General features: G+C 41.9%; 1 protein-coding gene across 2 annotated transcripts in view; it reads left to right on the top strand.

Annotated features, from left to right (window-relative positions):
* The window catches only part of akap12b (A kinase (PRKA) anchor protein 12b), a 42,133-nt gene extending 15,468 nt beyond the window's left edge, over positions 1 to 26,665 (top strand). The window contains exons 2-4 of one of the 2 annotated variants that reach the window (XM_035678249.1): positions 4,251 to 4,326; positions 18,755 to 23,029; positions 24,162 to 26,665. In XM_035678249.1, the coding sequence (XP_035534142.1) occupies positions 4,251 to 4,326; positions 18,755 to 23,025 (4,347 nt within the window). In that variant the 3' untranslated portion in view covers positions 23,026 to 23,029; positions 24,162 to 26,665. Of the gene's footprint in view, positions 1 to 4,250; positions 4,327 to 14,475; positions 14,741 to 18,754; positions 23,030 to 24,161 lie in introns of those variants that run through there. The other variant, XM_035678250.1, reaches the window with a different exon arrangement.

Genomic DNA, 26,665 nt, shown 5'->3' with positions numbered 1-26,665 from the left:
ACAAACCAAACACTGGCTTTAGATCGGGCCTTTTAAGAGTTTCACAGCCACCGTAGTTTCTTCTACTTCACTTTGAAGGCTGAGCTGTATTCAAATGGTTGCAATCTGCAGCTTCACCACTAAATGACAATAACTTATTGTATAAATCACAACAGAGCAACAAAACAAGAGGTGATTCAGATGAAACCGAATCAAATGCAACAATAAACCGAAACGATCCAACTGCTTTCTCGCTCGTGACCTCATAAATCAATTTAATCCACAAGTTAAGGGTCCTTTGAACTATTCCCGTAGCCTGTTTGATAACTGTATAAGCCTCTTTTGTTTTATTTGAGTGGATCAGCTTTAAATAAAGGTCACTAAAGCTTTTTTCAGCCTCTTCTCTCTGCCTATTCTTAGACAGGCGACTTTGGTTTGAGATATAATTTGCCAGCTGCGCCGTCCCCTTCTTTTAAATGAACCCCCTCCTCCTGCACTTTGTGTTTGGTTTAAGGCGTATAAATCTCCTCTGTTGGCCTTTGTGGAGTGATTTAGGAGGCTGTGGGTTGTCTCTGTCCTGGAGCCACTGAGTGAAGAGGTGTAGCCAAGAAGTAAATGAGAGAGGCAGATAAGAGGAAATAAGAATCAAAGATAAATTTAGGATAAAAGTGAAAGCAGAACGAGTGGTGAGCGAGAGAGAAGATCATAAGAAAAACAGCAAAAGAGAAAATCTAATCATTTCTCTGGAGCTGATCCTGAAATTGTGGGTCATTCTTATTGTGGATAATCAGATGGGAACCTCTTTCAGTCGCTTGCACAAAGTGGAACGACTAATTAAAACTTTTATTTTGGTGATTAAAGGAGCACCAAAGACAATTTCACACACACAACGACTTCCCCACGTGGCAGTGAGATATGATCAGTCTGTCTAAGTTTGTTAAAGTTTAAAAGCACTCAAGTGTTCCTGTCAAGAGCTCTTGTTGCTGGGCGAAAACTGTGGCGTAACTGGCTAAAAGTTTAGCTATATGTCATGAAAAACAGAGGAAGGTTAGCATGTGTACGCTTTAGCAACTCATGAACAAATGATTCCATTAGCTGATATAGGAAATGTAACGTTGCAAGATTATCACCAGCCTTGTGGTATTTAATCTGTATCTGTGATTTAACTCTTTAAAGTTTAGCTTTACCTACCTCCCACTTATTGTAATTGCCTGACTAAGCAATTTGATTTAATTACTTGGATTAAACAAACTGCAGCAGTCATTTATTTGATTTTATTTGATTTTCAAGTCTGAATGGTGACTTTGCACTTACAGTAAGAACCACACAAGGTCTGCTGGCTCGCAGGCACCAAGCGCTTAATGGATGTGTAAACATTCAAAGTGAAAGATGACGCGGAGAGGGAAGGACGGAGATAAAATCGTCCTCTGTGAGTATTTAGCCTCTTGTGATAGATGAAGATGAGACCAGGAGCAAAATGAAAAGAGCTGAAAAGAGGTAATAAGAGAGGTCTGGAGGCGTTTACTGACACTTGGTCTCTGTGGTTTTAAGTAGTCGGTAAACACAGCTCACGGTGCTACCTAACAAGTTCCATGAATATTTACATACTGTATAAGCAAACACACCTCCTGCACATGAGTACATTTAATAAGGCTTCTTCAAATGTTTTCCACAAAAATGTTTTCCACAAATTAAATTAGCTCACATTACACAGACAGAAAACAAAACATCGCCTGCTGTTGTTTAGTTTAGCAGATGTTTTTTTTCTGTGACCATTCCTTTGTGCATTTTTTTGCAGCAGGTCTAAGTCTGTCTTTAGGTCTTTGTGGCGGACCATGTTGACCAAGCAGACATCAAAAAATGCACAACTGGCAGTGAAACTTCGGCATATTTTGTTTGGGAAATGAAAGGAATTCAGAGCAGCTCACTCCACACCCTTTCTGTCACTTTATGGTAGGATACACGCTGCTTCTTGTGTTGTGACTGACTGTTGGCGGCGGATGTAAATCGTAAGAATTTCACATCAAATCACATCCGATTCTGACTTAATTCCCATCCTATGTTCCTGATTCCTGGTGTATGATATGGGAAGCTCATCTATCCTCATCCTCAGCACTCTCTGAGGGATTAGTCCTGAGTCATGAGTGACTTGAGTCTTGAAAGTCAATCAGCAGCACGTTTGATGCCCAGAAGAAGGAGTGGCATTTTGACACGGGTGCATATGAGGTAACCTAGGGACAGAGGTGGCAAGAGGGTCACCATTTGAGGGAGGTGGGCTTAAAATAAGTGGGTAAATTCAGGTGTTGGTTGGGGGGGGATCCGTGGAATTTTGGAGAGGAGAGCAAGGAATGCTGGGAATGCCAGTCATGAGGTGGACTAAAGGGAGGGTGGGTTTGCTGCAGGTCTGGAGGTCAGCTGATGGCTCACACCCCAAATCTGATCTGAGGTCCTGGTGGCTTTAGAAGGGCTGAAATGACAAGACCATCCTCCTCTGTGTGAAAGCATTTCAACCAATGACTTTTTTATGTGTGTGAGTGTGTGTGAGTGCTCAGTATGCAGTAATGATCTCAGGTTCAAATTCAGATTTCTTAATTTCTAATACCACATCTTAGGCAGGAATAGGACTAGTGTGATTTAAAATGTCTGATTACATCTAGAACAATTTATGACCACGATATTATCAAGCTACATTTCACTGTGGCTTGTTAGAGAGTTCAATGCAGACAAAATCAGATATTTGTAGGAATTGTAAGTGACTAAAGGAAGGCTGTCAGACTTAAAATATAGCTGCTTAAAAAACAATTAGGTATTGATACTGTGCAGGAGCTCATTTTAGATTTTTGTGCACCTACCTGCCACATAATGCACCTAAGTGTCACTTGGATCGTAGAAGTTAAATAGAAGTTTCATCGAAGAGACAAGCATAATGCTTTCTGCTAAAACCTCTTATCTCAGAGTTGTGCCTTCCTCCCAAAACAAAAGTTACACCACCATGCAGCACCACATGATGACCCTCCCTCCCTCCCTCCCTCCCTTAAAACCAGCTCTCGCTTTCTTTATCTCATCTTTTATTACGCCCCTTCAACCTGTCCCAAGCAGAGTGTCTCCTCTGTGGTGTCATTTTTCAGGGCTTTCCTGGAGGAGTTTGTGCTGGTGGGAATGGAGCCTGAGTTGTCCATTAGTTAGATTAGCAGCTCTGTGGGGAGGCTCTGGTTCCCTCTCCCCTTGCTCAGACAGACAAAGCTCTGGCCTGCCTGCCATTGTACGGCTGTCAGTAGGAGCTGGTAGCTACTAGAGCAAACTCTGTCAGGGCCGAGATCCACTGATAGGTGCTGTGAGCCAAGGCTGTGTGTTGTTTACTTGTTAACATCCATGTCCATAAGGAAAAAAATGTCTGTAAAATGTTCTGTTCCTCCTTTATTCCATACTTTTTTCTGTGTTATTGGTATATTTAATGTAAGATTTCTTTTTTTCAGCATTGTTTGCCAACTTGCCACATAGCTGACCGCTGTGAACTGATGTGAATTTACCCATTTTTGGTCTTTGTCTGGATGTTTTTGTATTTTAACGATTGGTTTTTACCACCTGATAATAAAACTATTTAAGGATGTGTAACGTAGTGGCAGCACACATACCATTTAAGGATCTAATAGTGTCCTGGCAGGCTTGATTCACTGGTCATAAAACATGACGGGTGGGACGAGATAAAAGCATTTATTTGGTGGTTTGCATTATTTGAAAATGTATGGTGGTAAAATTGGCTTACCCTTATTCACTTTATTGTTGAGTGTTAAGATGAGAGGATTGGTGCTGCTCTCATATCTGTGTGTTAAGTATGGAGCCAGGAAGTGGTTCAGCTTAGCTTATTGTAGCTTGGCGGAAGACTGGAAACAGGGAGAAACAGCTGTCCTGGCTTGGTCCAAGTTAAACCTCTAAAGCTAACTTTAGCAATTCCTGAGTCCCGTTGTCACCAGTGGAGATGCTAAAGGTCCTTTCTAAAACATTTTATTCCTTTTTTTCTGTGTTCGGATTAAACAAATGATATGCAACTTGGTTATTAGTGAGCTTTAGAAGTGTTAATGGCTGTATTTCTAAACTTTGGACTGTGCCAGGCTAGCTGTAAACCCCTGTTTTTGCGACATTAAGATAACCGCCTTCTAGCTTTAGCTCTACATTTGACGCACAAACACGACGTATCCCTGTGTATGCTAATGCTTTAATTTTTTTATTTAAAAAAAATTTAAGTTTCCCTTCTTTTTGTGTCTTTTCAGTCTTTGCAGAAAAATGGACAAATCTCCAGCATGACGAGTCTGAACGGACAGTCGGAGGACAACACGCTGGCAGAAGGTGTGTGTATGTGTAGTGAGTGTGTGTGTCTGTCCTCGTCAATACTGTTTATTTATAGTGTGTGACTGTGGGTGATGTTCCTGTGGTCGGTGGGGGTGTTTGTGTGTGTTTGTGTCTGGGATTTTGTACTGTTTCTTCAGCAGTGGCAGAAGGTAAGCTTGTTTGTGTGGGGTCAGTTTTTAGTGTGTGTGTGTCAGTGTGTGTGTGGTGTGCAGATTCTTGCTACAGATGTCTTCATGGGGTCTGCAAGATCTACTTCGGATCCTTAAATTAATCCCTGTTCAACACCATAGTGCGACACCTAGCATTGGGCTTTGGTTCACATAGGAGCCACACACACACTGACTCACACCCACATACCGAGCATACTGCTTCCCCCACTACTCCTTCGTTAACTCATATAGATACACACATATTGCATATTTGGTCCCAGTGTGATGCTCAGATCACATCCCTGTGTGTGAGCAGCTGCAGAAATGTCACTTTAAATTTGTCAAAACATTAAAGAAAGGCCAAGTTTTTATAGAAAAAGGCCTTTGCACAGAGTTGGAAATTCAAACTCAAAACCATTTTAAGTGGGCTGTCAGCGGTGGGAGATACTCTAAGGACACAGTTTTTAAGTCAGTGATCTGAGGTAATCATTAACTACTAATAAAGTTGTCAAAATTAATTTCTGCCACTTAAATTAACATGTGCTCCAACCTGCTCTGTCCATCTCCTGCAACCTCCTATCTCCAAAGCAGTGTTTGTTTATTTTCTTTGCCATTTCTGTCGTGTCTCCCTCAATATGGGAGGGCTGCAGGGGCCTGTACAACCCTCCCTCAATATTTAGCAGGCCGTGACCCGGGCCCCAGCAGAAAGCAACCAGCGCACTTCATAATATGTTATGGCCCAGGGGAAGGGGTAACCTTATACTACTTAAAACACAGAGATATGTCACATACCACTCTGTCAAATAACCTATTTAATAAGCTATTTAATGAAGCAATTCTGTCAGTTTATAGAGTAACCCAATACCGTCTTCAGAGCAGAGATACAGAGTGTATGAGTCGATGTGGCACGTAGACTAGTGGGGAGTAATTTGGTTGTTGCAAATCATTGCTTCTGTGGACATTCACTGTAAGTTAATTAATATCATGGAAAGATATAGAACAGAAAAGAGGGGTGGCCCCAGTACCTCACCTAGTATAGTGCTTACCCCCCCCCATGTACTAAAGAGTCTTTAGGTACAATACCAACCTGTGGCCTCCTTGCTGCATGTCTTCCACATATTTATCTGGTAAGGAATGCTTAGATGTTGTGCACTAATGCATACACAAATAGAAGTTGTAGCCTTCATGTGATCAAAACCATGTGATCAAAACTTGGATAGAAATGAACTTTGCATGCAGGTGATCTGGCCAAAAAAAGGTGCAATATTCCTGCCCACAAAACTGTTCCTATTTCTTCCTGTGCCTGCGTAATGATATTTACACCCAACCTGAATAAACCTAAAATAGTAAAGAACACTTTTGGACACTGTGGTCAAAAAGTGAAACAATAAGAGCATATTTTCCAGCACTTCACGGTTCACACTCTTCTTCTAGCCTCAAGAAAACATATTTTTCTTCTGAGATGATAATGACATGATCTGCTCAGATCCACTTGGTTTTTTTTTTACACATATTCACACACAGACCCCAGATGACTGATAATGTCCTCACAGAACCAAAAACAGGAGAGAAACATAAAACAACTGAAGCTGTGAAAGAACTTCAAGGCCACAGATTAAAGAGCAAGGGAGTGAAAGGAAGGGAGATACACAATAGGGGCAAAAAAAGAAAGACGATAGAGGGCAATGGAAGGTATGGATGGGCCTTCACATCCCAGCGCTACTCTCGCTCTTGTGCAGCCTGATAAAGACAGCTATGCATTGTGGGAGACAGGAAGAGCAGTGGAATCTCTCTGATAACAACGAAAAACAACAAAAGACGGGGCTGCAGATCAAAAAGACTGACGCTTGAGCAAACACACACACGCGTGCAAGCACACACATACGCAAACACACAGCCATAATCTCTGTCTATCAGGTATACCAGAGTGTTTATAGTGTGAGGGACACTGTGGTGAAACACCAACACCACAGCTCAAACAGATCATACACCAACCTGGACAACATGACCCCTGAGTGACGTACCCGTTGGCTCTGTGCCCATTTTATTATAGACAGGAATGAAAAGGTATTGAAAACTCATAATATCTGACTCCGCCGCAGACTTTTATGGGCATTTTTAATGGGAAAGTCAGTGAGTCACGTTATAGTTTGACTTTATGGAAAGCAAAAGCAGGTATATACATTGCAGCAACAATATTTTACTCTATCATCTCTCACAGACTGTTTAATTAAATTAGTAAAAGTATTTGTTTAAAGTGGTATCAAAGTATGAGGATGGTGTGGAGTTCCATTTTCCAGTGCGTCTGTTAGTAGTCGACCCCTCTGTGAATACAAATGCTGAATCTGCTGGTTCACACAAGGTAACTGTTTCTTGTTTTAAGGGGACGTAAACAGTGCATAAACAGCTTAATCCGAGCTCAGATTTGTTTGTATTTATTGTCACTTTGGCGTGCTATTGGTCTTTTAAAGAGGAAATGTGTGGTTGCTGCTTCTTTCCTCCTCTGCAAGGGCTTTGGGACATCATCTTGGGAGGCCTCTCGGTTTTTTTTGCATAAAACATAGATAACAAATTGGCTCAAATACTGTTTGAAAATTATTCTAAAAGTTTGTTTTAACCTTCCTTCAGTGCCAGGTGTGCTGAGAAAGCCCAGGCTCCTGCTTAAGGCTCAGGAATGCAGAGTTTACACCGGTTATTAGACAGAAAGGAACTGAATAAATATTACATGGAAGTTGAGTTTTGAGGGGAGCGTTTTAAAATGTGTATGTGTATGTATGTGTGTTTGGTTGCTAGTTTCAGGGCGGCGGGTGGATGGGGTGCAGTGGGAGCCCAAAGGCTGACATCATTGCTGATGTAATTTACTGGCCGGAGAATTGAGGGTCCCTCCCAGATGGCTCACAGGCTTTAAAAGAGGACAGATTAAGTTTTTCTGGAAGGTTTTTGCGAGGGGGAGAATGCTGACTGCGTGAATGTGTTTGTGTGTTCATCGCAGTTTGTGTTTATGTAGGAATGATCGTTCTTATACTTTTATGTGATGTTGTCAGACCTAAAACAAAAGAGCAGAGCATTGACAACTGAAGCTTTCTGTTACTCGCTGTACTGTGCTTGAACGATTAATCAAAGAGTTTATATATAAAATACATTCTTTAATTGAAAACTGCATGTTATTAGAAACTGAATCCGATTTTGGAAGACAATGTAGGTCACTGGAGCTTGTGATGGAAACTCCTTATTTTGACATTTTAATCATATTAATCAAAAATGAAAGCAAGTAGTTGTTACAACCTGATTTTGTACAATGTGACTGCAGCTAGTCCCAGTAAGTCAAAAAGTAAAGCCGATTGTTCAGATGGTCCTAGGTGTGTCATGAATTGTGAGAAATGATTCACTAGAGTCTCTTTATGCTACATTTTTATTTCTTCTTTGGTTGCAGGTGTTAGTTTTTTACGAGGTGAATGTATTGCAGTATTTACTGTACTCTGTGTGTGTATGCAAGTGTTTGTGTGTGTGGTCATTCCAGGACTTACTGAGGCTCGGCTCGGGGGGCGGGGTGGGACATGCATAATTGTGTTGCCAAAACCTTCATCACGCCTGTGGAAGGGACCTCTCCCTTCACTTAAACTCTGTCTGATCTCTGCCAACAAGGCTTCACGTTGTACAGTCATCATAACACAATCCAGCCGCCGGATTGTTCCTTTTGGATTATGGCCCGTACGCCTTTTACATTCCAGCTGACAATATTCATTACAGGCAACTATTAAGATATTCTTGTGCATCTTTTTCTACTGTACCCACACTACTGGGAGGAATTATTTTGTCCTCGGTGTGCACTGCATTTGCGCAGATGCTGATCTATCAACTTGCTGCAAGACGTCAGAATGATTTCTTCTCCTCAGAGAAGGGAAGTGATCCCAGAGGAAAGTGTTTGGGAGGCAGAGTTTTAGATTGGAGTGCTTAAAAGGCCCTCTGCCCCTCAAGATCCATCATTGTCCAGTCACCAGTTCAATTATGTTCATCTGTGCACCATGTTTTATTTAGTCATTTGTTATAAAGTGCGTACTTCAAGGGCACATCAGGGCAAGAGAGGATAAAGAAGTCGATTAGAAAGCTGTCATTTGTCAACTGCGGTAAACTGATCAGACAGGAGTCGTTTCTGTCCAAAAGCAACCTCGGCAACATTTTAAAAGTTATTTAAATGAAGCTCCAGTAAGTTCTTACATACTGCATCATCAGCAATAACCAGATCAAAGTACAGCCACAAACGTAGAGACATTATTATAATTTTACCTGATGATGGCATTAGATAAGTTCACTTCATCTTTTAGTTGTTGAGATACTTTAGTCTGGACTCGAAGTAAAGTGGTCAGTGGTGCACCATATTCAAATCAAAAGGTTAATAGTTAATAGAGTGTGCATCCCTGGGAGTGTCCCAGGTACACAGGGCCTAATAATTACAGTAATAAGGTCAAATTCATGATAGACTCCCACAAGGGCTTCTCAGACCCCCCAGGACCCACTTGTCTCCGTGTTAGCTCCTCTCTCATCTTTCCCGGCATCAGGGAACCTAATCTCCCTCCTCAACCCCTAACATCCCCCAGGCACGTGGAGGATTGAGAGAATAGACCAGGAATGTGACTGACCCCTTCTTCTCTTCCTTCTTTAATAGTATTACAGCCCCCGTTATAATTCAGCAAGTATCCATATACTGTAATATGTCATTTTTTACCTTGCAATTAATGATAACATCTTCTTTAAAAAGGTGCCAAGAATGCGTTAGTGAGGTGAGGTTTCTCACTTGACTCCGATGCAAAAATTAAGCGTAATCTTCTTGGTGCTGGATACTGGATACTTCGTGATCTGCCTTGTTCCACCTTGTCTTAAGTTACAGATATTTGTTTCAAGAAAAGTCCCAAAACAAGCTCTGTTGTTGTGGAAATAAGTGGAAAAATTCACTCCGTTGGCCGATTCAAGGAAAATTTAATTTAAACACTCAGTTGAGATTAAATGAATTTTTTTTTGTGAAGGACAAGCACAAGTTAATGGATCTCGGCCAAATCCTAATGATAAACAGAGCCATGCATGAGACTGAGGTAAGGGAGATGGATAAGCAGCCAGGAAGAGCATAAAGGATAAGAACAATTGTGGAGAACATTTTTGGGCAAGTTCTCATGAAATGCAGCTGGGTAGGGAATGGTAACTTTCTTTTTGGCTCAGAGACAAGATGAGCCAGTTTTGGGGTTGAGCAAGACTTAGGCAAGGCACTTTTTATCAACAACATATTTTATTTTCTTTCCACTTTTTGCTACAAAACTTCTAGACCAGGGCTGTCTCCTGCCTCCCTATGATTGTTTATTTTCAAAGATCACCTTCCCAAAAAAAGGAGAAAAACTAAAATGGGTTGTGACAGGATTTTGCCACATTCAACAAACTGTGCTTTCGGCTCTGCATCCCTGTCTGTTCTCATGAATTCAGATTGAATATGTGTGGGGTTATATTGTCCTCACCACGCGCTTTGGAGCTTTTACTGGTGCAGAGTTGTCTCACACATCACTTTTCAAGAACTGATCCATTTTGTGTCACTGCATCCGTTAGCTAGCTAATAGTAGCGACTTGATGACGTGTCGTGATTGGTGGGTTGACATTCAAACCTAAATGATCATTTAAACTATGCATTTTAGTTTGATGTTTTTTATTTATTTATGTGAATTCTTGCGCACATTTGCCACTACTACTCCCTCCGTGGCCCTTCTAGATGGCTGTCTGAGTGCCGCCCTACATTTGAGATCAAAATAGATCCTCGTCCAACCGGAAAAGTTGACACGTTGTCCTTTTCATTCAGCTCTTTACTGTTAAACTTGTTTGAGGACCATTCACAGGCCTTTTCAAGCAGCAGGAGGATCTTCTTTAGATCTTCACTTCCTCATTTTTAGAATTCATCCTGTACTGGAAAACAAGATGATGCAACAACTGGAATGTCAAATTGCCGGTGCAGATATTTCAGGAATGTAAATATAACAGATGGGGAAGGATGGCTGAATGTACCCCTCTGGAAGAAATGCTGCTCTTCACCCAAATTTAAAAGCAGTTTTTGTTGTCTCTTTGGAAGACCAACAGTAAGAGAAGGCCCACGTACTTGATCTCAAATTGAATTGTTTCCAGTTGCGTGCAAGATGATATTGATTTTACGGAGCCCACACCTTCTCTCTCAATGCTGAATGCTGTAAACATGATCCTCCATTGTGTGTTACAGTGAAAATAAACAAAAGACGGTCACGAAATACTTGACTTACGAGACGTCACAACTTAGGTGTTCGTTTCATCACTTAATGTACAGACTGTATTCTCAGCAAGAAAAGGCGGAAAGGTTGTTGGACAGACTGTGAGTACAGAATGAAGCGTAACTCGAGGAAAAAAGAAAACGGAAGAGGAAACAGTGATGTAGAGAAATGACCGTTTCCTGTCCGACATTCTTATCCATCCCTCCGGCCCACACACACAAACAGGAGGGTGAAGTGGTGGGATGAGGGGCTGAAGAGGATCGATGAGACAGAGGGGAAAATGGTGGAGAGGGAGACGGATTAAAGAAGACTGAAGTGTGGATTCAGGAGATTAAAAAAGATGGTGTGAAAGGAGCAAAACAGAATTTAAAAAAAGGAGAATAAAGGAGAGGTGTTGAATGAAAACTCTCTCTGATCTCAGGCAGTTTCACACATTCACTTACTCACGGTCCTCGTTTCCCTTTCCTACAATTATTTCAACATCATCCTATCCAGTTCTTGGAAGAGTAGGAGCCATTTTCTTCTGTGCTGTCCGATGATGTCATTCACTTCTTTACAGGGAACAAAAAGCCCCTCCGCCCAGCACCCCAACCCCCCACTCCAGACCGACCATTCAAGACCCCTCCTCAAACATTCCTGAGCTCAGGCACGTTTTCTGATTTATCGAGATATGTGGGGCGTCACCCCCATCTAGCCTTGGCCCTGTGTTTTCCCGACTCAACTGCAGTTTAAACACAAAATACACTCCCATTCATTAAGTGTTGTGATGGAAGCCTATTTTAATTGAATTTGCATTTATCTAATTTGTCTTATTTCCAGAAGCGAAGGAGAAAAACAATGTTTAAAGTGACCCGTAGACTACCATGAATTTGACCTTATTACTGTAATTTTATGCCCTGTGTGCCTTGAAACAATCCTTTTAATGCTCTTAGGGAAGCACTCTCTATTATCCACATAATTAACTATTAACCTGCATTTTGGACAGCAAGTCTAGACCATCTGTTTTATGAGGATCTATTGGCAGAAAATTGAATATAGTATTCACATGTATGTTTTAATTGATGTGTAATCATCTTTTCAATCTCATTCACAGCCTCTGTAGTTTCTCTTACACACCCGCTCTCATTCCAAATACAAACACAAGCGATGTTCAGTTAGTTGCAGTATACAACTTCATCGGTAGATATCGCTAAATCCTACACACTGGTCCTTTAAGTAGCTTTAAAGTTGTTAAAATGATCTTTTCCCACTCTGACAGTATCATATAAATCTTTGGAAACTCTGGGCTCTTCTTTTGAATTGGCTGATTACTTAATTGACAGAAACCTAATTGACATCTACTTTGATAACTGATTCATTGTTTATGTTTTTAAAGCAAAAATAGCAAAAATTCAGATGTTGCAGCTTCTTAATTGTGAATATTTTATGGCTTTTTTAGTCTTCTATGATGGTTAACTGAATATCTTTGGATTTTGGGTCAATGAGCAGTAATAAAACATTTTGACTCCGCCATGGCAGGTTTGTAGGTATCAAGAGGTAAATTAATCCAATAATGAGACCAAAACATTGATGTGAATTACAGAGAGAATTAGAAAATGACATTAAAGGTTTTTTTTAGACTTATTTACTTTCTTAGCAGTGAACAAATAAGAGTACAGTACACAGATGTGGCTCTTTAACATGTTTAAGTGATATCAAGTCAAGGCAACAATTACAGACACATGTTAGCAGGATGAATTCAGATGTTTCCTCATAATAATTTTCTAAAAAGAAGCCTGCCTTGTCCTATAACTCCAAGATGAACCATATAGTTTCTTTACGACAGTATTTCCCATACGGCTCAGTGTAGCCGGATGCTGTGCCTAAATTAAAGTCTTTCAGGATGTATGGAAGTCCAGGAATGTGACTGATGTGAATGAGTCATATGAAGGAAGTTGGGAGGGAAAAGGAAGATGTGGGACAATCCAACAGAGGTACTCTCACCCAGTTCCCTTTGTCTGACTCACTGTTCACTCAGCATAATATACAGTCCTGTCATAGTGGTCATTATGTGCTATAGTACAGATAGTTAAATACCTCAAAGATGAGTCACAGCAATAACAGAGAGCCTCACTGGTGTGTCAGAATGAAATTCTTTCTTCTAGTAAACTACTGTGATTAAATAAAAGACTCTTTCATGATATGCAGATAAGTTTTAACTCTTTCTACTACTTATTAATCATCAGGTGGAATTATATCACAGACTTAAACCATCTAACTAAAGTATGGAGGACTTAGAAAAGAGCAGAATCTCCTCTTTCCCCTGAAAATATTATATCTTATTAGATTTGTGACTGCCCCCGCTCTGCTCCTTTCTCCCTCCTTTCTCCCTCCTGCTAAACCTTTGATAAAAAAAAACATGAAGCCTTCCCATTCATTGGCATAGATCTCTAGTATTCACGGCTCTTTCAGTTCAATGGATGTGAAGAAACTCTCAGGAAGTTGTGCTGGATAAAGAGAAAATGGGATGATTTGTTTCGCCCACTTTTCTGGGTTATCTTGTTGTGACCTGATTTGATATTAAGTTGCCTTCTTTGTTTGCGTCATAGAAATTCAGAAGTGCTTCAGGGAAAAACTTTGAATAAGAAAAGCACACAAACATTTAACGGGTTCCTGTTTTTTCCTGTTGTTTTATCAATTATTAGGTTTTTTAGTGTGTGTACTGTGCCCACAGTTAAAAACATGCACATACTATTGGGTGAGGGGGCTTTCAGACAGTACTTGATTACTGCTGTTATCACCTGTTTGGGAGCCTTCTAGATGTAATTCACACATTCCTCTGGGAACAATGCTGAAGTGTGACAGATCTGATTATGCTAGTATTTACCTGAGGATTTATCTGCATTCCTCCTAGTCCCCCCCCCCCCAGACAAAAGCTGAATTAAATGTGTCTGTATTGGAGTAATTGAGAGGGGGCCTATTAACATTCACAGTGGGCAGGCGACAACTCAATGGCACCCCCGTTCACGGTGTGGATTTAGTCCCTTGGTATGAACTTTATCTTAAACAGGGATATGCTTATGGTCTGTACGGTGAAGTCTTACTATTTTATCATTTTTGCATTAAAGAAAAAACTCAAAAGGCTGAAAAAAATCAATGATTTCAATTGAAAAGAGTGGTAAAAGAGAGTAAAATCCTGAATTTCTCTGGTGTGCCTCGGTCAACATTTCCTCTACATGACACTTAGTGACATGAGATACAAAGAAGAGCCTGGCTGCCTCCTGCAAAAGGGGAGCAAAGGAGGTACACAAGGCTGTTTTTCATTCGGTATTTAAAAAAATCTGTGAGAGAAACATAAGGGTATCACAGCCAGAGTAGACTGTTGAACCCCCACCTTCTCCAGAGAAACAATATGTATGAGTTTGTGTATGAAACAGGGTGAGGAACTGATGGATGGGTGGTGTAATGTGGTCTGAACATGTACAATAGTTGGTGGGCAACAAATTCTTTCTTTAAAGATCACATGATGAGCTCCAGTCATTCAGGCTGGACGGCGAGGTCTGAGGGAGGGTGAGTGGATAAGGAGGAGGGAGGGAGGAGGAGGAGGAGAGGGGGGAGGAGGGGGCTCATTCAGAACAGCTGAAGAAAGGAGAGGGAGGTGGGAGGAAGAGGGAGGCAGGGGTGGTCCTAACATGACATGTGTGTCAGTCTGTTGAAATGTGTGTGGAGCCCTCTTTTTCGGTTCATACTGGCTGAGAAGTGCTGGAAGAGAGAGAGAGACACACAGCTTCTGCCCTAGTTTTCTAGTTAAGACGGAACCAACTCAAAGCAACTTTAATAGTTTACTGAGTGTGCAAGTGAAGGAAAACGATAGAGATAGATAGATAAATAGACAAATATTTTTTTAATCGTATACATTTTTTTGTATCTTTATTTTTGTAATTTTTTTTTGGAAAAAGGATTTTTGGGCTTTTATACCAATGCTTGGAACAATAACTCTAACAGGTAAGAACAATGATTCAGTCTCATTTATAACAGTTGAACAATTGTTGCAAAATTTTGTGACTGATTTACTGAAGTAATATAATTTGCTTTGTTGAAACGTGATAATATTTGTTGCATTTTACTCTTTTAGTATATGTCTAAAACAAAGAGCAGTAGTTTCTCCTCACATAAGTGAGAATAGCTGAAGGCATTGTTGTCCTGAGGGTGTGGTTAGTTAGCATTGTAGTTGGTGGATGTCCCGGCACGGGTGAGTGATTTGACTTGGGGATGGCTTTGCTTTGACCGCTGCAGAGCCACATTGAGTTGAAAGCACAATAATGTGCTAATATAATAATGCTTGTTTTATTAACTTTTATCCTGTTTATGAGCTTGAATCCTTTAAAAGTGCATCACCAATTGTTTATCCATCATCCTTGTGCATCGCCACTAGCTTTACACAAGTCCCACAAAACACCCCCAAATAGCCCTGTAGTGAAAACCTGTTTATCTACTGTACAAGTACTATTACAGTGGTGCAACTACCAAGTGCCCCTGAACTCTACATCTAATACTACTGCCAGGCTTCTTGGTAGGACAAGAATTTCACAGTGACAGCTGCCAATTAGAAATATATGGAGATGTATTTACAGAAATATTTTCAGTGCCTGTTTTTAGCTCATGCCAGCCCGCTGTGTCTCGTCATGTGAAGTGTTTCATTAGATTAGAGTGGGATCCTAATTCCCAGTGGGGTTATTCAGTTAAGCCTCAGAGGATAGGGAAGGAGGAGAAATGGGCGTATGGAATTAATTACATGCCAAGACCAATTCTTCTTCTTCTGATAACTGGGAGTGATGGTTCAGATGGAGCAGGTCAGGGTTTGCTTCATGGTGACCCCATGTTTTGGTTTCTGAACATAAATGGAATATAAAAACACTGATATTGATAGAAATGTTTGTATAATTCCACCTGGTCACATCGACTTGATGTTAATAAGACAAAGGACATAAAGGACAGTGGGTGTTATTGCTGTTGATGTGTAGAAACCCCCTGGAGCCTTGGAGACACTTCAACCACATCTTTGATACAGAGAGGGGGGTGCTAGAAACTGTCTGCCGGGGGAGGGCGTAGGGTATCGCCTTGCCCTCTTTTTTTAACTGACTTCTTTTGTTTAAAGGGCTTGTGCTCCAGACAATTAATTACAACTAGGATTTGCATACATTTAGCAAAGTTTGTAAATAATGTCTAGAGAGAATAGCTGCCATTCAGCTTGCCCCCTAACCCCCCCGCCCCCTCTTCAACAACACACAAACCCTCACTAGACACGAAAACAGCCACAACAGAAACATTATCTGATCTCACTGGAGACTGGAGTAGATTTACAACAATCGTCTTTTGGCTGCGGCGATGATATTTAATATGAGAGCATCACTTCACCGCATCATCTCACACACAAACAAAGTCTGTCTGCAGCAGCATTTCAACTATGATTGTGTGAGTCTGAAATATGTAACACCCTCTAAAGTGAGTAAGGGCTTCAACCCTAAGGCAGACCACCACCCCCAGCCCCCTTTAACCCTTTCCCTTCATCTCTTAACTGTCCCCTCCCTCCTCACCCCCTGTAGCCTCACCCCTCACACACACATTCTTTCTGGTACAGTCGTTATTCAAAACACCAGCCCTCCTTCATCACACATTAACCCCCCCCCTTCCAAAAAACTATTCAATCTAGGGATGTTAACAGTTGTGTGTCTGTAAAAAAAAAAGGCAGGGCCAGAAAACAGGGATCAAAAAGACGGGGGAGATGCCAGTAGTCTGTTAAATCAACATGACTCCTGTTTTATTGTACATGTAGACACACATGGCCTCGTCTGGCTTACTAACAGTCTGAACCCTCCTACACACACACACACACACACAGATGTCTTGATTAAAAAAAAACTGCACTGGAAGTTGATTGAAAACAGCTTAAAGGAACTAAGTACTAATAATATATACACTAACATGACTTTGCTATTTAGTTATAGTTGAGCTGAACCTGTGTTTGTGGTCAGGTTTCATATTAGATAAACATAACACAGAGTAGATTTTATATGATGTTTGTGGGTCTTGACTTGCTTGCTCAACAGCTGTGTGGTTGGACAAGCACCCTGAAAATAACACCTATATGAGAAAAAGCCCACTGCCGTGTGACACTGATGTATTTTATAAAATCACTCAGTCACTCTTCATTCGTGTTTATTCAGTTTGGTGAAGTCAGTAAACTTCCTCCGAACTGTGTGTCTTGATAATAGAAAAAGTTGACCACCCCCCTTCCTTTATTTTCAGAGGCCAGAGAGGGTTAGAAGGCTATTGTGTTTGAATGTGTGTGTGCCTTTGGGAAGGGGGTGGGTCCCCATCCATCCTGCTGTGGTGGAATTTGGGTCAAGGGGATTGGGACTTATTTTAAGGAGGGGTAGTAGTAGTAGAGGCCTTTATTGTTTGGTTTGAGTCCTACATGGGCACAGTGGAGACACAGTTTAACTGAAAAACAAATAAACATTCTTGAAGTCCCCTGGCATTTAAATTCAGATTATGTTTAGAGCATCCTAAAATATTTTTTCCTGCACACATAGTAGTAGAACAGCATAGCTCACATTCCTCTCATGTCAAATCTATACATAATATACGGGCGTGTCCCCACTAACAACATTAGTGTATGAAAGCAGTTCTTTATTTTATCACACAAATTTAGTGTAAAATGTGCTGCGAGTTCACAGAGAGGTTTTACCTAATTTCTTCTACTGGTCAAGCAAAGCATTCAATTAAAAGTTTCTTTTTTGTTTTTAAAGCTAAAATATTCTAGGAATGCAGTGCTACTGAGTGAAAGGTCATGTCTATAATTTAGGAAAAGGATGTGGACAGATGTGGGCGCATAGTTTTACATTTTTGTGTGAGACAAGAAAACACTCATCATCCGAATCCAATTTTCAAAACAGATAGTATAACGAAAATAGGAACTGCGACCAAATACCTTGTTTTTTTACATTGTCTTCATATATTTGTGTGTATTCGTTTTGAATTAGAGACTGTGTTGTGCATTGATTTCAAAGTTCAGAGCTTCATATTATATTAATATGTGTTTTGCTAGGTAAAGAGAACAAGGTAGTTCCCACAGTGTGCATGGTTTGTGTTTTCCAGTGTGTGTAATCAGGTAAGCTGATAGCTGGGAATTAAAAGTCCTGGGAATTTGTTTTGAGAGTCCAGAGGTATCAGATGTGAGCTTTTCCAGACTGTAGTGAGATTTGAGGAGAAAGGCAAAGAAAAAGGGAAGAAAAAATACAGATACTGGCAGGTTGTCATCCCCCAACGCCTTCCTCTGTCCAAACACAGATAGATACGGCAGGCAGACAGACGTTGTGTTTATGTGTCTCATCTCAGCTGCTGATATGTCGTTTGTCTTACATTTATCTACCAAGGGTTTACAATTGAATAAATGCTCCAGTTTAACCATCAAAAGAAAGTATAAATTGTTAATAATCCACAAATTGCCATTAGCATTACTCTCATTGTGCAACATTTTCTATGAACTTCCCTTTGGGGATTTCTGTTTTATGTGTGTCAATGCCTAAACTTATATTTCTTTGGCATGTTTACATAGCACAGGATTGGCTGGACCAAATTGCAATCTGATTGCAATTAAGTAGTGATATGCTTAATAAAATTAGCTCAGGGGGTCAGGATCTCAGCAAATACTTTCTGTACAACGTCTCTGATTATCTGCAGCTGGCAAGGAGACATTCATCAATAATATAAAACTTGCTTTTGTTTTTAATGGAGTTTCCTCTCAGATTCTCAAGAGATTTCCATTGAAGTGATTTATGCTTCCTGGGGCAGTGATTTGATTACTTCATCATTACCTGATTCTGTTAAATTGTAGCTCTGTTTAAAGCATTTTTATCTGAATATCATGGGGATGTTGTTAGTGAGTTGGAGTAGTAAAGATTAATTGACTAAAAATGTATCAATATCTTATCAATTTCTTCTTTATCATTTCAGTTGGCCAGCCAGATGGTGTGTCTGTGGCTCAGAAGGAGGAGGCTCCTGAGACTATGGATACTATCCAGGATGAAGTGGCTCCTCAAGTGAATGGTGAGAAAGTGGAGAAAGAGTCTCCTGATGCCAATGACATCTCTGCTGTTGAGGAGAAAGCATCGGAGGAGAAACCTGATGACGCCAATGAAGTGGGCTTCAAGAAGATCTTCCGCTTTGTGGGCTTTAAGTTCACACTGAAGAAGGACAAAAGTGAGGAGAAAGACCCTGTGAAGCTACTGACAGTCAAAGATAAAGAAGGAGAGGATGTTAGTGGGACTGATGAACCTACAACGGAGGTGGAGGCTGCCACTGCTGATGAGAAGAGCACATCTGAAGAAAATCTGGCTGATACAGAGGCAGCTACTGCTGAGGCCGAAGTCATTAAAGAAAGTGACAAAGCTGAAATCACTGATGCTCCAGCGGAAGGTGCTGCCACTGAAGCTACTGATGAAGCAGTCAAGGAGGAAGGAGCTGAGAAGGAAGTAGAAACCCTTTCCCCCTTCAGAAAGCTCTTCAGTGGAGTACTTTTCTCTAACCTGAGAAAGAAAGCCAGTATCAAGAAGACAAAAGAGGAGGAAGACAAAGAAGCAGCTGTTGAGGAGGAGGCAGCTAAGACTGAAGAAACTGCTGCTGCTGCTGGGGAAGAAAAGGAGGAGAAGGACGAGGTAGAGCAAGAAACCAAGGAGGCAGCACCAGCAACTCCTGAGGAAGAAAAAACTGAGGTGCCCGTGACTCCAGAGGAAGCAAAATCAGAGACTACCCCAGAGCCTGAGATCACTGTTGAAAACCCTGCTCTGGCTGCAGCAACTACTACTGATGAGACCAAACAAGAAGAGGAAAAGGCTGACCCTAGTGCAGAAGAGGAGAAGGCTCCAGTAGAGGTGACTTCAGAAGCTGAGTTGCTGTCCTCACAGGAGAAGGCAAAGCCCCAGGGAAGCCCCCTGAAGAAGCTTTTCACTGGGGCTGGGTTGAAGAAGCTCTCGACTAAGAAACAGAAGGCCAAGAAAGAGGCTGAGACCAAGCTCACTGAGTCTGGGGAGCAGGTGGCTGAGCAGCTTCAATCCTCCACTGAGTCAGCAGAGGCTCCAAAACCTGACAGTGGACCCTCATCTCCCGAGGAGTCAGGAGAGCATGTAATTTCTGTGGAGGTGACCCAGAATGAGTCTAGCCAAGAGACTGATGGAGAAGTTGTCTCAGATGGAGAGAAGAAGAAAGAGGGCATCATTGCCTGGTCCTCTTTCAAGAAACTAGTAACACCCAAGAAGCGTGTGAAAAGGTCTTCTGAGAGCGAAGATGAAGCCACAGGTGAGAAACCAGCAAAGTCAGCCACCCTGTCCTCTTCTGAGAGTGCCGCGTTAGCAGATAAGAGTGTGGAGGAGGAAACTAAGGAGGAAGCACCAGCGGAGGAAGAGCCAAAGACTGAAAACACAGAGAAACTGGCTAGCAGCACTGAGGAGCCGAAAAAGAAAATGGACACCTCTGTCTCCTGGGAGGCTCTAATGTGTATGGGTGGACCCAAAAAGAGGACTAGGAGGACCTCTGATTCCGATGATGAGGAGACCAAAATTGAAGAGGATTTGCCAGCAACAGCAGCAGCAGAAGGAGAGCAGGAGGGCAAAACTGAGGCCATTGTCACTTCCCAAAAAACAGAGAGTGATGAAGAAGTTGTTTCCTCCCCTGAACCCATAAGCAGCCCGCCTGAGAGAGTGTCCGCCTGGGACACACTGAAACGCATAGTTTTGTCAAAAAACAAGGCCAAAGTTGAGGAAAAGCCTGAGGAGTCTGCAGAACAAGTCCAATCGGACAGTGAAGCACCAAAAGAGGAGTCATCTTTCTCCTTGAAGAAGTTCTTGCCTGGTCGCAGAAAGAAGAAGGCTGAAAAACAAGCCTCTGCTGAACATGGCTCAGGTGAGGAGGACTCTGACACCCCAGCTGTGGTTCCTCTCTCAGAGTATGATGAGAAAGCTGAAGCAGAACAGGAAGCACCAGCAGAACCACCTGTAGTCCAGATTAAAGTGTCCGCTGAAGATAGATCCCCTTCATGGATCCCTGCCATTGTGGAAGATGATAAACACGATGAGCTGAGTGACATCCCAGAGGAGGCTGAGAATGCTGCCACACCAAAATCTGTTGACACTGACATTGCAGAGGATGAAATTGAGGAGGAGGCTACTCCGCCCCCTAAAGCTCTAGGGCGTACAGGGCGCAGACTGTCCACAGCTGAGGTGAAGCCTGTCGCCCAAGCTCCAGCTGCAGAAACTACTCCTGTTCCTCAGGGACCCAAGCCAGAGAACGCAGAAGAGGTCATGGGGGGCATAGAGGCCCAAGTCAGTGAAATTCCACCCGAGACATCTGTGACTGTTGAAGATGTACCAATACAGGTAGCTTCAGAAAAAACTGAAGATGAACCACCAGCTGAGAATGCAGAGTCCACAAAACCTGCCATCCTAGAGCCCCATGCTCGCGGCGAAGCCATGGCTATCTGCACTGGCCTAGGAACTAAGGAGATCGCCAAAGTAGCTCTGGAGAAACCTGTTATGCCCATCATAGAGTGTATGGCTGTGATCCGTGACGCTCTAAGCACAGAGGTGTCAAAGGAAGAGAAGCCAGCAAGTCCAGAGGAAGCCATTGCTTCAGAAGATGAAGTGCTCAATGCCCAGGTGCAACAAGTGGAAACCACCACGCTTGAGCCTGCCGTTGAAAATTCACTGAATGATGTTGTACATATTCAAACAGCCAGTGAGAGCTATGAACCTCAGATTGAGAAGGTTGGAATTGTGAGCACTGAGTCTGAAGTCCTTCAGACTACCACAGTGAGTGAGAACTCTCCTAAAGTTGTTGTAATAAATCCAATTACACCAACATCTGAAACAGCTGTCTGCACCCTGAGCACAGAAGTCTCTGAGCAAACTATCGAAACCAAGGAGGTGAAATTTGACATGGAGAAGCTTGCTGCCACTGAAGAAAACACCCCTGTGAAAGAGGTAGTTCAGGCCATATGTGAAACCACTAAGGCCACCATGTCAAAAGAGGCTGAGAAAGCCACCCCTGTAGCTGTACCAAGTGAGGAGGTTCCTGTAATCACTGAAACAGTGGTCCTTGTGGCCCCAGTCACTGTGGAGTCTGACGAAGTGGCTACATCAGATGAGGTGATCATTTCAGAACCAGTCAGTAATGAACCAATCCAGGTGCAGGAGACCAAGCAGGAGGCCACTATCGTTCAAACAGCAGATTCAGAGGTTAGTGCAGTCATTGACCAAGCCAGCGAGAAGATGGAGGAAATCAAGGAGGACATCCAACAGCCCAGTGAAATTGAGACTCAGAGCATGGTCATTGCCCAGAATGTCATTCAGGATGCCATGGATAAAGTTTCAGAAGAGGCGCCTGAACCCAAAAAGCCCACAACCCCAACAACCATCATCCCAGAACCAGTCCAGGCTATAGCAACAACAGAGAAAGAGATTGAGATCACAACAGAGGCCCCTGTTATCACAGTTGTTGTTCCAACAGCCTGCGAAAAACCAGCACCAAAGTCACCTCAGCCACTTTGTGTTGCCGTGCAGGTCATCGACACGATCCCAGTAGAGGTTACAGGGAGCCTTGATGTCTCAGTAGAGGAGGAGAAGAAACCAGAAGAAGGGTTAAAGAAAGCTGTGGAGGTAAAAGTAAGTGAAGAAACTGTCGTAGTGGAAGAAGTGGTGGAGATAAAGGCAGAGAGTCAGACAGGTGAAGACATTGAAGAGGTCAAGGAGGAACAGAGCAAAGAAGACACAGAGGTTCAGGAACCAGATGTAAAAGAAGAAGCGGAGGAAGTGAAACCACAATCAGATGAAGCAAAGTCAGAGGCCCCTTCAGAGGAGGACAAAGAGAAAGTGCTTGAGATTCACATCCCAGTCCAAGTGGTCCTGCAGACAGCGCAAGTAATTGAGGAACCATCAGTAGAAGAAGAGGCTGTGGAAGAGTTTGACAGCAACGGTCCTGTGGCTGAAGACACCAGTGTAAAAGCTGAGAGCGCTGCCCGTGAAAACAAACTCCCCACACTGTCAGAAGAACCACAAGCGTCGGCAGAGGTTTCCGATCCCAGCCAACTCACAGAGGCAGCAGCCAGCCAACCAGAGACAGAGAAAACATCATCGGTGAAGTGTGCAGAGGTGATGGCGCAGGTGATCGAGGTGATTGAGGAGGCTGTGAAGGAGATCGAGCCTGTATCCACAGAGATCACAGCCACATCATGAGCAGGTGAGACCGGTCTCTGATATAATGTTTATTTACATTTTTATATATGATACCAAATCAAAATGCAGGCAACCAAAATAGGAGTGTTTTTAGTATTTCTGTGAAATTAGGGATGGAACAGTAAAGACTGAAAAAAGGTAGTTATTTTCAAAATTCCTTTGTTGGCCTATCAAACAATCTTCTCATAGTAGCTTTTTTGAAACATCAATGGGCCCTACTTTTATTAGGGAGTAGGGGAAGGGATTTGCCCACTGGCCAGATGAAAAAGCTTTTGTTCGGGCTATGAGTAACCAGGGGACCTTTGATATCAAAGCAGGAATGCCGCCATTGACCCCTTCTTTGTAGGCCGGGGTCTTAAAGGGAAGCGGTGTGTGAGGGGCAGATGAACTTGTGGTGAAAGACTGATTATGATTCCTCTGCTCCCTCCTCCTGTTTTCCTCCGATCACAGGCTCAGTATGGAGTCAAGAAACCATGTCGGAGTATGCATTTGTTAGATTCAGTTACAAAGCCTCAAAGAGCTCACGTTGTTTTTTTCCAGTTGTTTTGGCTGAATTACATATTTAATATGTACAGGAGGTCAGGATAGTGTAATCTAAAATGTGCAACCATATTTTAGTGGCTGGGGCGTAGTTCATTTTATATTTATTAAGCAGTCACGCAGCAGAGGACAGTCAGGAGATGAAGTGAAATGATAAAGTATTGCAGGAAAGACCTTGGTGGGTTACATTAGCTTAACAGCAGCAGTGGTACAGCAGCTCTCTCACAGTAAGTGTGTGCTGAATCATATAAACAAACCTTGAGAGATATAAAAGGACAAAAGAAAAGTACCTGTTCTTTATTGAAATGACAAGGATTAGACAATATATCACTGGTTTGTGTCGCAGTGTACAACCGAAGGCACTGTTGTCATTGATTATATAGCTAGACTACCACTAATTGTCTGAATGAGAACAATGAAGAAACAATGCACACTTAAAATAACAATGCAGCTATTAAATGATATTCTGGTCCTACAACAATACCACGGATTGTTTCCAACTGTCAACCTCAGTGGGTTTCTTTTTTTGTACAAAGAAGAAGAGATGCAGTCTTTTCTTGTTCCTAATATCTGTTTTTTGTGCCTCTCCGCCACAGCTGAAGATACAAGACTGATGCCTGGGAGACACACTGTCTGGACCAGGAAGTGAGTGATGAGGGAGAGAAAGAGAGAGAGAGAGAGAAAGAGGCAGCTCTGTGGTAACACACTGAGACTGGGCTCCGCCCATCCCGCCCAGAGAGACTGAGTGACAGAGCAACAGCTCCGCCATTCTCTCCACCTCCCCTTCCACCTGTACTCCAACCCCACCCTGCAGCCCTGTCACTGCAATGTGACGTCCCACCACCATATCCTCACCCACTCACTCACTCACTCTCTCACACACACTCACACTCACACTAAAGCATGTCCTGTGCCTCAGAAGCATCCCATCTGGCTTGTAATCAGTCTGATGTATGTTCAGTGTCTCAGTGACTTTCCATTGCCCTTGCTGCATTAGACAAAAAGTCTGCAACCTGGTTGAGTGTGCATCTGTTCGTGTGTGTGTGTGTGTGTTTGTATGTGTATAGTAGCCAGAGTGAGATGGTGTCAGAAGGTGAAGAGATGGAGGATTATTATCTTGTATATTGTATTTATATCTTGAGTATTCTTTCATTCACCTGTCAGTTTTTATTTTTTGTTATTGTATGGACATTGTTGCCTGTTTTTAAGATTCCCTTATTAAGCTGTGATACATCAGGTATTCTTTTAAAGCAACATTGACAGTCAATTTAACAGTTGACGTTATCTAAAAAGTTTCTAGTGAAATTTACCAAAACAAATGTGACACTGTTGCATACAAGCGACCTGTGTATCACAGCTTTAAAAGTCATTTTCAATGATTATTTCAAGACATTGCAGCAATTATAACTAAACCATGGTACAAGTGTGATTCCACTGACAGTAAGTGATAATACTGACAACATGAGGGCAGACAGTATGATGATATCTACCAGAAATGCACCACGTGTTTGACTTTTGACACATTCTTGATCATCACAATGTGTTCTCACTCTGCACCCGGCAAAATACTCAATAAGCTTCATGTAGATAAGACAAAAAAAACCACTGCCTGATTTACTGTGAAAAAGACATTGTTACACATTGTTTCATGTAATAATACAATAAAATACTATTATAACACCCTCATTTGATCATGTGGCAGAGGTATTTGGTAAACAGTGATGTGTAAAGGATACATAATGCCAACTTGTGACACTGGAAGAGTCATACTGCTTAGACACGTGCATGTAAGAAACACAAAGCATATCATGTTCTCGGTGTTAATGGCCATGTTTTCTGAGTAACTGTGTGTGTGACATACTGTTTGTATTATTTGTGTGTAGCGCTTTTAAGTTTAACACCTTCCTTACTACACAATATTTATATTTCTTGATTAAAAGAAAGTATATTGACGCCCTCTGTTGCCTTCAAAAAGTAGTGCACCCTTTAGTCTTCAGGCATTTTGTGTCATTTTGACTAACTGTTTTAACAAGGGGCGATAAAACATAAAAATTATACTTGTTCAGTCCTGTCTTATGGTACCTGCCCTTGTGTCCTGTTCTTCACCCAGCATGATAGCTCAGGTTTCTATAAACTGGCACCGGGGAGGACGTAGACTCACTGGTTTGGGGATTTAGAGAGGCACAGCAGTGTCTGACTGCTTGGTACCAGGAGTAAACTCAAATGCTCATTTTATTCTTAATTTAAAAGCCAAATCAAGTTAAGATCAACCAAGCAGTCATGGTCCTTTCATTGCTCACAGGATAAGACATCAGTTGCATCCAATTAAATTCCTTAAAGCATCTACTCAGCTACTTTGGGTCACGCATCAGACCTGAGTAATAAGGTCAGGGTTATTTTGCAAGTTTATTGGAAAAGTGGGAGGTTTTTTTTAGGATGGAGGAATATCTGAAGCATCCAGTTTCACCACCAAAGCAAACATGACTATGGGTTACACCGATATTTATTTCCAACCAAATTTCTGGCAAACTTGCACTGCGTTAATCATTCAGATAACTTTATATTTATCTGTGAGTGCTTTTTAATCCACTGATTTTAATTTGGTGGCTGACATGAGGAGTTCTGGAAGCTCACATTTCACTCTTTTCATTTCACTCGCTTTATGACCAAACAAGAGAAAGATCAGGAAGTACACGGACCCCTGTTAGGTCACCACTTCCCTTTACTTTGACTCTAGAGGGTGTGTCACATTCACACTTGCTTTATGTAAAAATAAACAATTAAATAAGGTAGAGTGAACTAAAGACTTTTGCTATTGTTGCATAATGTAAAGCATTTTAGTTGGGGCACCAGCCCACTTCAGTCCTCCCTGCTTTTTGTAACACACTTAACTGTGAACCTGTTAACATTTGTACAGATTGTTTACCTACTGTATGTACTTAAAAATCATATTGTTGTAATATTAACTAATAACCTGCAGCCATTCAGCATAATATTCATGTAGCATGGTCTTAGCTGTGTTTTATATTTTCCAAGCTGTTAATAGTAAGGATACAGAAACCTGTCTATATTTCATTCAATAAAGTTAGAGAAAACCGGT

Source organism: Morone saxatilis, unplaced genomic scaffold, assembly GCF_004916995.1.
Source record: "Morone saxatilis isolate NCDOM2014 unplaced genomic scaffold, NCSU_SB_2.0 Contig7, whole genome shotgun sequence".
In the NCBI taxonomy this organism is placed as follows: Eukaryota; Metazoa; Chordata; class Actinopteri; family Moronidae; genus Morone; species Morone saxatilis.
This window is presented reverse-complemented; position numbering and strand designations above follow the sequence as displayed.